General features: G+C 45.3%; 1 protein-coding gene across 3 annotated transcripts; it reads left to right on the top strand.

Moving 5' to 3' along the window:
- Positions 1-331: 331 nt before the first annotated feature.
- Positions 332-8,911, top strand: LOC144710230 (membrane protein of ER body-like protein). 3 transcript variants are annotated; one of them, XM_078583938.1, is made up of 9 exons: positions 332-808; positions 3,769-3,783; positions 3,900-4,260; positions 4,873-5,019; positions 5,759-5,992; positions 6,386-6,493; positions 6,823-7,101; positions 7,242-7,303; positions 8,047-8,911. In XM_078583938.1, exons 1-9 carry the CDS (start codon positions 800-802, stop codon positions 8,515-8,517), a joined length of 1,686 nt encoding a protein of 561 aa, XP_078440064.1. In that variant the 5' UTR covers positions 332-799; the 3' UTR covers positions 8,518-8,911. The 3 variants fall into 3 exon arrangements, with proteins under 3 accessions (XP_078440064.1, XP_078440065.1, XP_078440063.1); XM_078583939.1 differs by lacking the exon at positions 3,769-3,783; XM_078583937.1 differs by having other exon boundaries at positions 3,769-4,260.
- The last annotated feature ends 4,586 nt before the right edge of the window (positions 8,912-13,497 follow it).

Genomic DNA, 13,497 nt, shown 5'->3' with positions numbered 1-13,497 from the left:
TTATCAAGAAACTGTCCAACGCAAAGTACATTGACTAATGTTTCCATGCCTTATTGGATTTCATAAATGGCCTTGATGCAGAAGTGTTAACCATCAGAGGTGACAACCCATCATACAAGTGGAGCCATTCAATTATAAAAAGAATATAATAATATTTTAAATACATGGCATGTGAAAGGACCAATGGCTGCCTCAATATTTAAGGTTGTCATCGCAATTTTGTTTCTTCCAGGGTTTTATTCAAAGAAAAGTTAACCAACGAGCAAGTTGAAGTTTTAAATGCAAAAAACATTAATCTCTTAAAGCATAATCCATCAAATTAACTACGAACTCGTGAAGTTCATTGATTTCGCGCGATGGAGGATTTGCAATTCTTCGATCGACGATCTTTGAGATTGTCAATGGCGGCTGAATCGCACGACTCATCTACAGCGGACGTCGTTGTCGGCATTGATTTCTTGAAGTTAATTTGTCGAGAAAAAAAAATTCCAATAGCGGGAGAAGTGTGCTACAGATCATCACCTCTGCTTATCTGCTCCCCCACCCTAGATCCAATCTCGTTGTCGTTTGTCCGTAGAAGATATTTAAGGATGCATCAGCGGTTACAGCTCCATTATAGTTGGACGGGCGAAGGATGGCGGGCGAATTGGAAACTGCGCAGCCAAAATGGCTCCGACGGACGAATCTGGAGAGAGTTCGAATGTAACGAGGTATCGCAGGCGATTGATGGCGGATAGTGAAGCAGTTCTTGAAGCTGAAGTAGGGGATGTTGACTTGGTAATTGGTGGGCTGGACGACCATGAAAACGGTAAATTTGCCTCCGCGCTCTTTGAATTTAGAATTTAGCCTCATTCATTTCAGCCATCGCGGGACGTTTTCGAGTTGTGTCATCATCTATGGCATATTTCTCTTTCATTTAATATCTGAGCTTCGTATAGGACATAGTTCGAGTAAGAATTTATCAATTACTCGTAATCATAGAAATTTCAGATCAGATTCAACACAACTGAAATTTCGATATTGGAGTAATTCATCTGTTTTAACTTCTTCTCGGTGTTTCAATTACATTGTTGCATCTAGCGGAGCGTTTGATTTGAATCTGTCAATTGTTTAAAATTGGACGAAAGTGGAAATTAGAATTCGGTCTCATTCATCTTTTAAGTAATATTATTGTTATTTGGGAACGGTGATAACGTTGGCGCTTTAATTATTGTTATTTGGGAATAGTGATAAAATGCAGACGCTTTTATTATCGAAAGATACTCTTAAATTACCCTAAGTTTTGCTGAGCGTAGCCAAACTTCTTTTATCGCTGTTGTTATTTTTGAACAATGATAACATGTTGATGCTTTAGTTCTCAAAAGAAACTCCTAAGTTACCCTACGCTCTGCTGAACGTCATGAAACTATTCACTCAAGCCACTTGTTCAAAAAGTGCTGCCTTACCTGGTTATTCATATAAATAGTCATATGGCGTTCCTACTGTCTATTTTAGAATTTAAGCGAAATTCTAAAATAGTCCAAGGGACTTCTTTTCGTGGGATTGATTTATCTGATCTCAGGCTTTGTCCTATTCAATGAATGAATTAGGAGTTTGATCCATTACTTCATAAAGATTGTTCTATAATAATTCATGAAACTAGTTATATCTGAGGACCGAAAATGACATAAAACCTGAATTGGATGGTGATTGGCTTTGTGATATGGGAATATCCTGGACATAGATGGAGAAGAGAAAGAGAGATATCACACCTAGCTCCTCAAGCAACGTGTGATGAGATTTCTGGGCAACCTACCTATAAATAAAAGGGGACCCCAAAACAGAAGGGAGGGGTATTTTCTTGGAGCCGACGTCAGAGCTCGGGCTGATTGTTGGGAGATACTCTCGCCACCAAAGAGGGACAAGGCCGATTAGGCTTGTCCTAGCTACTACCCCATTTCCTTTTCTCTCCCTGCTGATCTCTTCTCATACAACACTACAGTTGGTCTCTCTCCCTGACTATTTGAATCGTCTGGCATTTCCTTGGAATATTACTAATCTTGGAAATTCTTGAATTTGTGAAATTGATCCACGTGGTTTCATATTCTCTCGGCAACTACTGCGATATCTCTCCCGAGGGAACTGTATCAGCTTGTTAGTCCTTGATTTTGTAGTTTTATCACAACACGTTCATTAATTTGATATCATAACTTAAATAAACAAAGCGGTAAGTTGTCTTTCTTTTAGATTTCCTGGAAGAAAATTATCATTTGGGTGATGTTGATCACAAGAATGTCTGAAAACCCTGTCACTCATTTTACGCTAAAACTTGGACTCTTGTTTCTACCATAGGTGAAAATGGAGAGAGATGAATAGGTGATTGGTAGAGAGAAGTAGAACTGAGAGAAATTATGTCATCTATGATTCTAGGACGCAAGATACAAGGAATTTGTTTGAGTCCTGATGAGATAACCGATTCTTGAAATCGTACGGTTATAAATACCCCCTTGGAAGGTCATTGGAGGGACTTTTGATGAATGATCACCCTATGGTTTCTTGGCATGAGTAGCTGTATCCGGCTTTCGTGAGGGCAAGAACTCCCGATTCGAAGGCTCTTGAGAGTTTGTTCACCTATCGCTCTCTCTTCTTCTCTCTTACCCCTTCCATCTCTCCTATTCTCCTCTCTATCCCTCGTCCCATGTCTTGATTTTGTTAGATCTTGTTGAATATGTATCTTTCTTGTTTTATTTTCCTCTCACTCTCACATCTCTCTCTCTATATGTATCCTCTTGAAGGGAACCCTAAATTGTGTAAGTTGTTTTCTTCTGCATTTTCTCTCTCCTCGGAGCTTCCTCCCTCCTTGGGGCTTCTTCAGATCTCCATGGGGATCGTTACCGAATTTTTCTGGAAATATCATCCAACTTGCTTTCTCTGACTTTGGGCATGGTGTCCTATATTATGATGACCGGATGACAATGATGAGTTATCATCATCATCACTTGTCATCATTGTGGCATAGGATGATGAGAATGATGATGATGAAGACCATGATTATGATGGTGATGAGGATGGAAGGGCAAATCCTCTCTTCTGCCCATGGCTACCTCCTGCAATTGTGGCCCGGTCCTCACATGCCATTGCTGACCTTGGTGTTGTTTCTGTCTTTTTCAGCCTCGCTGTGCGTGCCTTCTCTCCATAACCCTACAGCATTATGCCAATACATGGGCGACATGGTTTCTACTGCAGGGCCATCTCACCTGTCCCTGACGCCCCAAGCTTATCATCCTTGTTGATGATGATGGCTCGTCATTTGTCCGTTCCAGGATGACAATGACAGTAGTCAAGTCATCATTGTCGCTCCCCCACAACTGGGACAATGATGAAAAAATGCATCTTCATCTGCTAGACCTCAACCTACTCCAGGCCATCAGTTTTCACATCTGCAACCTTTGCACCAGATCCTGGACTGATGCCTGAGCCCATTTTGGCTTTCCACTTTCAAATCATGTCTTTCAGATCAGAGGTTTATGATCATATAGATTGTTTTTGATATCACAAGTTATACCTCATGCTTCATCTTAGTATATAACTTCTCTTTTATTGCATCACATTCTTCGGAACAAGGGTTTAGATTCCTTCATTATATTTTGTTCAAGAAAGTATAGTTTATTCTCTTCCGCGTGGAACTGTGTGCGCTTTGAGTTTAAGCAGAAATTAAGCTAAGTTTTCGTACTTAATGATTGATTTTTTCGAGCTCACCCAACAAGTTTTTTTCTTAAATTGTCGCAGACACAAAGATCTCAGGTGAAAGCATCGAAATCACATTAGAGAAAGATGAACCACCAAACTCTAATCAGAGTCTTGAAGAAAGTGAAGCTGTTTTGATGCCAGCTGAACGTGTTTCTATGCCTATTTTACAGATCAGCAACATCGATAAAGATGAAGATACAGAAATAGAAGTGGTCACTGGAATGGAGGAGAAAATTGAAAAGCTGAAAGAAGTTGAGACAACAATTAGTCTGGAGAGGATTCTTGAGGAGCAGGAAACTCATGATTTATACTGCCCAAATTGTCACTCGTGCATTACCAGAAGAGTAGTTTTAAGAAAAAGAAAGAGAACAACGAAGGAAGATAATTCTAATGCAAAATTGGCAAAAAATGGCGCGCCTCAGCTTGATCTCAACTCCAGCTCTTCTGGGACTGAGAACAAGGATGAAGGGTCTGACACTGCGCCTGAAGTGTTTAGGTGCTTATCATGCTTCAGCTATTTTATTTCAACAGGTATGTGACAGAGTCCTGTATGATGCTTTATTTTATTTTGCTTTTAAACCATGCCGACTACAATCGTGATACCTTTTGTACTTGTTTATATGTCTCAAATTTGTTTAATTCCATTTAGTCAACAGCTATATCTAAATCCAAACTACATTGAATAGTCATCTAACAATAGTTGCCTGATCTGGAACGAAAGTTTCACATGTTTGTGCATCTAGACATAATCCTTGTGGCATGAAAATAATGATTAATGTATATTGTGAAGACATAAGTTTCTTTCTCCTTGTGTACTTTTCATAAGAGAAACAAGTGGGACATTCTTGTGTACAGTAATGAATCAACTAAAAGTATCAAATTACTTTTTTTCTGGTTCTGATGCTCATGATGTTAATTATGGGCTTTTGGATGTAATCTCAATATAAATTCGAAGAAAAAGTGATTTGGCCGTTGATGAGGGAAACGAGGAAGCCTCTTCTCCACTCTTAACTTCCCCAACTCTGGTCCTTCCCCTTCTTTAGACTTGAATTCCTATTTCTTTTGATCAGTCTAAAGAAGCAATGTCACTCTTTTAGGTTTTCCCAGATAACTGAAGTCTAATCCTTGGTCATTTGCAAACAGACCGTGGGTTTAAATTATTCAAGATTTTTGGCAAGAAGGAAGAAAGCACTAACACTCATGGTCCGGATGAAACTCCAGAGAGAAGACAAAACATGCTCCTTTCTTTTTATGATTCATTGATGGGCAGAAAGAAACAGGGAGAAATAGGTATGTGCTCTTTGTGATTGATGTGTTTGTTGTCTTTTCCATAGATTTCTTTTCTCAACCCACTTGATGACATGCGTTATTTTTGGAAACATGAAAACTCACAATTCTCAATGTCAAACACTGCAATCGCAGTGTTCTTCCCGGATGTAGACAGAGGGTTAGGGTTTAGGTAGGGGAAAACTCACATTACTCGTGGATGGCTGGTTGTCTTAAATACTAGCAATATAAAAAGAGGCCTATTATGAGTAATTCATAAGTAGGCCCAGAAATAAAAGAACATATTAGGTTAATCTGGAATGGGTCCAGTCTCTTGAGAAATAGAGCACAGTACCAGTGACATAATAAAAACACGAGGAAACAGAGTCGCGGCTGAGCGCTTGTGTTTAACAGTCAAATCTCAGAAATGAAAAACCGTATTCCAGGATATTGCTATTTTAAATTTCTTGGAAAAAGCAAAACTTTTTAGACAGCTGACAAACATGATTTGAGATGAAAAGAGAACTGACAGAGACGGGGGTAGGTCTCCATAGTCATGATCAAGGAAGTGTATAAAAAGAGGAAGGGATGAAAACATCTATTCAAGGGAAACAATTCTAAAGAAAAATGACTAAACTACACATGAAAGGGTAGAGGATCATAATGGAATCTGAAAACCTAAAATTCTTCCAACATTAAAAAAATGACATGGTCTATCCAAAACTGATTCCTCTTCGCTTCTTCGTGACTTGTACTTATCCAGGATTGGATTCGAGCACAGGTGAGGAAGGAAGCAAAGCCACTTTGTTGAATCTTTCCAGGGAAAAAGAAAATCGTCTGCCTGCTGAAGTTACGGTTGCTAGTAGCAGTGGCATCTCAAAGATGGTTCAAGAACTTGGGAAAGATACAACAATCCACAATGAAGTGTTCCCACAAGATGTGAAAGCCTCAGCACTTTGGGAAGATCATAAGGGAAAGATGGTAGAAATCAGCCAAGGTAATCATGCCTCGTCATTATAGCTTTTTTCTTATTCGATCTACATCCCTGAACGAGTTATCTTGTCCTTATAGATGCATTTGTCAACTGTTTTGAAGAACCAAGTTCTTTTAAATCGGAAGCCCAATAATGAATGGTCTAATTTTAACCAGGTGTTGGTTCTTTACGCTGGGTGACAGGTGGCTCTAACGCAAATGCTTAATGAACTATATAAACATTGACCCGGGTAGACAGAAACCATTGGATGCCAAGTGATCGTGTGAATCATTACTATATATTAGCCACAACTTTTACAATATTATGCTAAGAGTTTCCTAGATGTGCAGTCTACTAGCAGCCCTATGCTTTGCGTGATTGATATATTCTAATCTATCTTCTGATGGATTTTCATAGAGGATGTGATCATGCCTGTACCTGAAGACGTGAAAAAAGATGGGACGGCTCCATTATCAGCGAAATCCATCATAATTGCTCCCAGTCGGCTCCCTCCCCCGAGTCAAGGTAACCAAATTTCTTTCAATTAGCTTTTGCGCTTTTATCTGGACTGAACCAACCAAGTGTGTGCTGTATTTTGTTAGCTGAAAAAAAAGAACCCAAACTCCTTTAAATCACATGAAGGTAAGCAATTAGTAGCCAGACTAATGTTGCAAAACCATCCCAAAGGCAAATGACGGACCTGCCCTGGACCACGGTCAGGGATCCTGACATATTATCATCAAAATACTTTATTTAAAATGATGGTGATTTATAAATAACTTTTGTTTTGTTTCTTATAGATAATCTTTTCTCTATTCTTGGTTAATAACCTAGGTTCTGCTGGATTTCCTCAGAGAACGAGATAATGCCTGTGCCAGAAGATGTGGCCAAAGACGCAAATATTTCATCATCAGCTGGGCCCTCTGCAATTGATCCTAGTCCGTTCGTTCAAGGTCTCAAACTGCCTGCCAGCAACGAGACTTGGATATTGGTAGGGGAACAGAGTACAGATAAATGTCTCAGGCAGGCGCCTAAGTGGAATTTATTGAAAGCCATTGTGTATGGCAGTCTTCTAGAATCCATTGCCGGGTTTAGCGTGGTTTCAGCAACGGCAGGCGCTGGGACTCAAACTGGTATGTGTAAAAAAAAGAAAAAAAAAACACTGGTATTTGTTGGAATGCCCCTTTAAGTCATAGGTTGTAAAGTCCATTGTTTTCTCTTAGATTTTTCTATTGACACTCATCTGATATCTGCCAGTACTTCATGTTGACAGCTTGCGTCTTTGCCATTGCCTTTGGTGTGCTGGCTGGGGGCCTGCCGATAATGCTTCACAATGTGCATTTTCATCATCATCATCATCATCATCAATCATCAATCGTCATCATCATCATCATCATCATCATCATCATCATCATCATCGTCATCATCATCAATCATCATCGTCATCATCATCAATCATCAATCATCATCATCATCATCATCATCATCATCATGATCGTCATCATCGTCATCAATTATTGACAATCATCAATCATCAAGCATCAATCATCATCATCATCATCATACTAGCCAAAGCGTCATTGTTTATGTTTATCCCTGTGTCGGTTGTCACCATCATTATCGTCATCTCATCCATTGTCATAACGATCATCGTTATCAATATCACCACATCAATTGTCACCATCATCATCTTCGTTGTCATAACCACCGTCGTAATCATCGACTATCAATATCACCACATCGATTAGCACCGTCACTGTCGCAACTATCATCGCAATTATCATCATTATCCATATCACCGCATTCGTTATCATCATCACGAGCACAGCCATCATGTCATTTGTCATCATTATCAATAATCACCACATTGATCATCAGCATTATCAACACGACCATCGGCATCATCACCGTAACATCATCACGATAACCGTGTTCATTATCATCCTCATCATCGGCATAATCAATCATCTTTCTCTAAACAAAATCATCACGGCAACAATCACGATAATCATCATCATCATCATCATCATCATCATCATTGAGGAGTGTGTCATGATCATTCGGGGCGATGATTGCAGCTGATAGAGTTGAGAAACGGGGCTTCCGAGGAGCGGTATGAGCAGAAACTGGGAGACAGGTCGCGATTCTGGCTGCACGCGGGGGTGGCTCTGCTGTTCTTCGTGTTGGTGGGGGCGGTGCCGCCGGTGGTTTATCTTCTGAGCTTCAGAGGAAGCGAGGACGGAGGGAGGAAGATGGCGGGGGTGGCGGGGGTTTCCTTTGCGATGGTGGCGCTGCTGGCGGTGGCGAAGGCGCACGTGCAGGAGGGAAGGGGGAAGTGGTCGTACTTGGGGTCGGTTGTGCGATATTGGATGATGGCCGCGGGGGCGTCTGGGCTCTCCTTGGTCGTGGGGGCTGGCATTCGGAGGCTGCTCGACGGCGGTCGTCTTCTTCGGCTAGTTTCTGCGCCGGAGGACGAGCCGCTGATGCTCTTCTCGAGCATGCTTCAGCCGCCGGTTCTCCTCCCTTCGCACCAATGGCCAGCTCAGTGACCTTCTCTCTCTCTCTCTCTCTCTCTCTCTCTCTCTCTCTCTCTCTCTCTCCTTTCCCCTCTCTCTCGGTTCTCTCTCTCGCTCTCTCCTTTCTCTCTTTCTCTCTCTCCTTTCCCCTCTCTCTGCTTTCTCTCTTTCTCTCTCTCCTTTCTCCTCTCTCTGCTTTCTCTCTCTCTCTCTCTCTCTCTCTCCTTTCCGCTCTCTCTCATTTAGGGTTTAACATTTTGGACCGGGGACCGGTCGGACTGGACCGAACTGGGACTGAAAAAGGACCGGACGGGAATGGACAGAACTTTAGGTAAGGTTTATGTCCAGGCCAAAAAACCGGACCGGATTATAGTAATTAATTTATTGACGGATAATTATGAATATAATTAATTTCTTGACTGACGAACTAAGGATTTAGTGACATATTTTAAATACAATTTAATAATCAGTTTATTGTCAAAAATTATGAATAACTAATTTAATGATTACTTTCTTGACGAAAACATTAAGGATTTAGTGCATAAAAGAATATGTTTAGCCGAGTACGCAGTTCACGATTTGAAAGTAGATAAAGTGACCTAAGAATCATGAACAACTTTTATTTATGATGTTTTTTTGCAAAAGGTCTCTTAAATTATTTGGATAGACGTGACACGTCGCATAGATTGTGACTGGGACCAGGAGTTTGATGCTTTCAGTAATAAGACGTGCCCACTTGAAAGTGATGACTGAACGACCTGTAGAGAATAAATGCTCGAGCGGCTCTTCTGAATGCTCTGCTTGAAAGTGCTTGAGCGGCTCGTGTAAACATCACAAGGAGTGGAGGGCAGAGCGGTGGAGCGCCCACATAGGGCAGACGCTTCGGCAGCGGTGATTGGGTCCGGCTTCGTTCCACTATTGAGCGACAAAGATAGGCGTCGACGGTGCGGAGCACCGGCTGTATATCCTACTACGGCATGTACTTCGCAGCCGTAAACTAGCGGTGGCATGTCATCCAGCGATCGTCTCCCTTGAAGCTTCTCTAGAAGACCGGAGTGGCGGGCATGTGACGAGGGATGATGCAGTGGGCATATGGCGGCTGCATGTCACGGACGGCGTAGTGGCCTAAGGTGGCTGCTTCTACATTCTATCGGCGGACTAAGAAGGCTGTAACTAACTACGAAGGTTGTGACTAAGATGGCTATAACTAAGTAGGCTGTAGCTAAGAAGGCTCTAACTAACTATGAACGTACAAATGTGAGCATCGACGGCGACGGGTATTCTGGCGACTACTCTTCTCGAAACTACTCTAACGGACTCTAGGCGCGCATATGGCGCGGGTGGACACCATGGCGCAGGTAGGCCCAAGGTACGGATCTCTGAATCGTGCGTGGTATGGATGACGGCAACGACGCACGATGTTCTAGGGCGATGAGGGCCGGTCGCGTCGGCTAAGGGTGGCAGAGGGTCCTATCAGCGATTGAGAACGACGTAAGGTAAGGTGACTGGAGACAGGTAGAGAAGGCTGATGGGGCCGGTGGATGACGGGGGACGGGGTCGAGGTGGACGGAGGCTGCCGGGACGGCCAGGCAGCCGAGGGCGGCCAAGTGGGCGAGGGCGGCCGAGTGGCCGAGGGTGGGCGAGTAGCCGAGGGCGGTAGGCCAGCTGTGGCGGGCGTGGTGGCCGAGGCAGTCCTAGAGGCTGTAATCGGCCGAAGCGGCCGACACGGCCGACGCGGCTGAGACCGTGACCAGCTGAAGCGGCCGACGCGGCTTAGACCATGACCAGCCGAAGTGACCGACGCGGCTGAGGCCGTGACCGATCGAAGCAGCCGATGCGGCTGAGACCATGACCGACTGAAGCGGCCGTTGCGGCCAAGGCTGGTCGGGCAGCCGATGGTGGCCAAGGGACGGCCAGAACTGGCGGTGGGCTAGTCAGAGGTGGCCAAGGCGGTGAGACGATGGCCATAGGGGCCAAGATTTACCATAGGCCGCCTCGAGACGGACACGCGGCCATAGGCAGCCAAGGCGACCGCAGGTGGTGGACGTGGCCGGAAACGATCGTGGATCCCTTGGTGGCCGAAAGGCAACCAAAGGGGAGGCCCGAATCGATCGTAGGCCATCCGGAGGTGTCGAGGCGCCCCACGGTGACTCGAAGTGGTGAGGTGGCCTGAGAAGGTCCAAGGTCGGAGGGGGCCGGAGAAGATCGGATGCGCGCGGAGACTGCTAGAGGTGGCATGAGGGGGTGGATGAGGCGGCCGAGGGCTCCCATAGCCATCGAGGAAGCCAAGACAGCCAAGGCGGCCGGAGGCGGCCGTCGGCGACAGGGAGCAGCCGTAGGCAATTGGAGATGGCCGGAAGGGGCCAACTGATGTGAAACGACGACGACCGGGATCGATCGGCGCGTTTCACGTCACAGGGTTATGATGCGAATGTAAGGGATGTAAGCCGAATGATGAGAAAATATGAATGAGCAGATAAGGACTTGACGGATAGCGACGTCAGCCGTACCGATCAACGAGAGAGGAGTGATCCTAAGATCAAACTCCCAATGACCCGCTGGACCTACTAGACATCTACTAAGTGAGGGGCGTCTAACAGCCCTGGAGCGTTCAGTGTCCAAGTCGGATGACAATCCGTCTACCACAAGAATCCCTACGCTCGACAAAGTGGCTAGTCCTATCCGATGATGTTCGAGAATATCACGGTAGCGGACGCGATAGGGGAAGACGAGACTGTCGAAGATAATAATACTGGAGTTTATGGAGGGGAGACGAGACTGACCTTTGTATCGCTTAGTCCAAGGCGTCCAAGTCATCGAGCGGATGCTTAGTGTCGGGTCGTGCGGACGAGTGTCGTTGACGAGGACGAAACCAGGTGCGGACGGTGCGGTCGTAACTACCAGCAGAGAGCTGAGTCCACGGGTGGCGTGCAGCAAGAGTCGGAGCAGAGGGCGCACAAGGCGCGTGCTTGGCTGGCGCACGGCGTAGTCGTGTGGCCGGGCAAGACAGCGAACCAAGTATCGTGGGAATAGTCGTGTGGGTGGGGCAGAAAACCAAGTAATCGGTTATGGTGTAGAGGGTGGGAATCAAGAAATCAAGAAAGATGAGGGCGAGGGGAGGGCGAAGGGGAGGACGAAGGGGAATCAAGGAGATATGGTGAGATCAAGAAATCAAGAAATCATGAAATCATGAAATCAAGAAATCAAGAATTCAAGAAATCAAGATATCAAGGGGAAAGAAAGGTGGGCGATCAAGAAAGACAAGAGGAGGCGGTTGGGAATCAAGAAACGACGGGGAAAAGAGGGTGGGCGATCAAGAAAGGCAAGACGAGGTGGTTGGGAATCAAGAAACGATGGGGAAAAGGAGGGTAGGCGATCAAGAAAGGCAAGACGAGGCGGTTGGGAATCAAGAAACAATGGGGAAAGGGGGGTGGGCGATCAAGAGAGGTAAGACGAGATGGGGGGGTTCAAGAACGTGAAGGGATGGATCAAGAAGTTCAAGAAAATGGGTGGGGCGTGGTAGAATCAAGAAACGGGGCGAGGGGAAGGAATCAAGAAAACGTGGGGGAGGGGAAAGAGGGGAAATTCAAGAAATGTGGGAGGATGTTCAAGAACGGTGGTGGGGTGGATCAAGAACGAAGAGAAAGGGGGGGGGTATGGATCAGGAATGGTGGAAGGGTGGAAAAAGGTACCAAGAAATGGCTTTCTTGAACTGTAACAACCAAGAACCCTCCAAGAAAGAGGAGTTCTTGACGGATCAGGGGTGTGCTCCCTCGGCGGAGCAGATTTCCCCGGTTGATGGCGTGTCGGCGACGCTTCTTGAATCTCCCAAGACCCCCGGAGTAATCTTGACGAAGGCCTCTTTCGATTCTTGATGGCGGCGGCTTCTTGAAACTCTTTCCTCGCACCGGAGTGATCTCGACGGTGCGCTTTAACACGTCTCCCTCGGAGTGATCTCGACGGGTGATAAACTAAATTTTGGGGTGATTTTTTACTGGTTATTTAGCAGAAATGTAGTGTGAGGATTGAGCTTATTCAACAATAATTTTTACCTCACAGCCCTAGGGCAAGTAAGGGTCGATCCACGAGGAGCAAGGAATACAGTAGAGAAGAATTTGGTGTTCAATTGGTATGTTCAGGTCTCTATGTTCACTTTAATCCAGCAATGAATTTATCTTCAGAGTTGTCAATGGGTTCCCTCCAAAGTGTGTAATTGCTCTTCAGCAAATAAGGATTCCCCTCTTAATATTGCTCAGGTAAGATAGTCTCTTAGGTTGTTTATTTCACTCGCAGGTTCACACCTGTGAAGAAAACAAAACAACGAACACCTTGTGTGCGTGCACACAAGGTCGTTCTGCCCAAGAGAGGGACTGCCGTGGGATGAGCCTGCGCACAGCTATTGCCGCACGCGGAAGCAACTTGCGTGCAGGAGCTGTGCGCTGCGCCTCTGCAGCAGCTACCGTGCGCGAGAGTCCGCGTGCAGGCGACCTGCCTATGCGCGACCTGCCAGCGCGCGGACGCTGCTCAGGCGGCCGTCTGCGCGCGGGTTGCCCGCGTGCAGGTCCCGGTGGGCGACAGATGGTGCGCAGCCCGGCCACCAGCTAGGTGGCTTCGCCTGTGGGTTGCTGGCGGCCTAGGCGAGAGCCTGGGTCACTGGCTGCTCCACTGGATGTTGCTCAAGGATGCATATTCAAAGAATCAAGAGATAACTGTAGATTTTTAGGATAAACTAGAGGAAGACAGATTCGACAAACCTAAACTTTGCAAATCAAATCAAAACAAAACAATCTTCAGTTGGAAAACATTGGAAGATCTGGTGATTCTTCCAACCCAACCAAAACTGTCTGAAAAGGAGAGGGATTACAGGGCTGAAGCTTGAGATTTCCCTACGCCGGGTGTCACGTCCTTGCGGCGAGGCGGAGGTCTTCAATCCAAGCTATCTTCAGTCTGATCTTCCTCTTCAACTCCAAAAGCTCATCAGCTCCTGGAGGGTGCAGAAATCCTTCTTCTCCA

Source organism: Wolffia australiana, chromosome 12 (assembly GCF_029677425.1).
Source record: "Wolffia australiana isolate 7733 chromosome 12, ASM2967742v1".
In the NCBI taxonomy this organism is placed as follows: domain Eukaryota; kingdom Viridiplantae; phylum Streptophyta; class Magnoliopsida; order Alismatales; family Araceae; genus Wolffia; species Wolffia australiana.
Note: the sequence above shows the minus strand (reverse complement) of the source record. Positions and strands in the feature narration are given on the sequence as shown.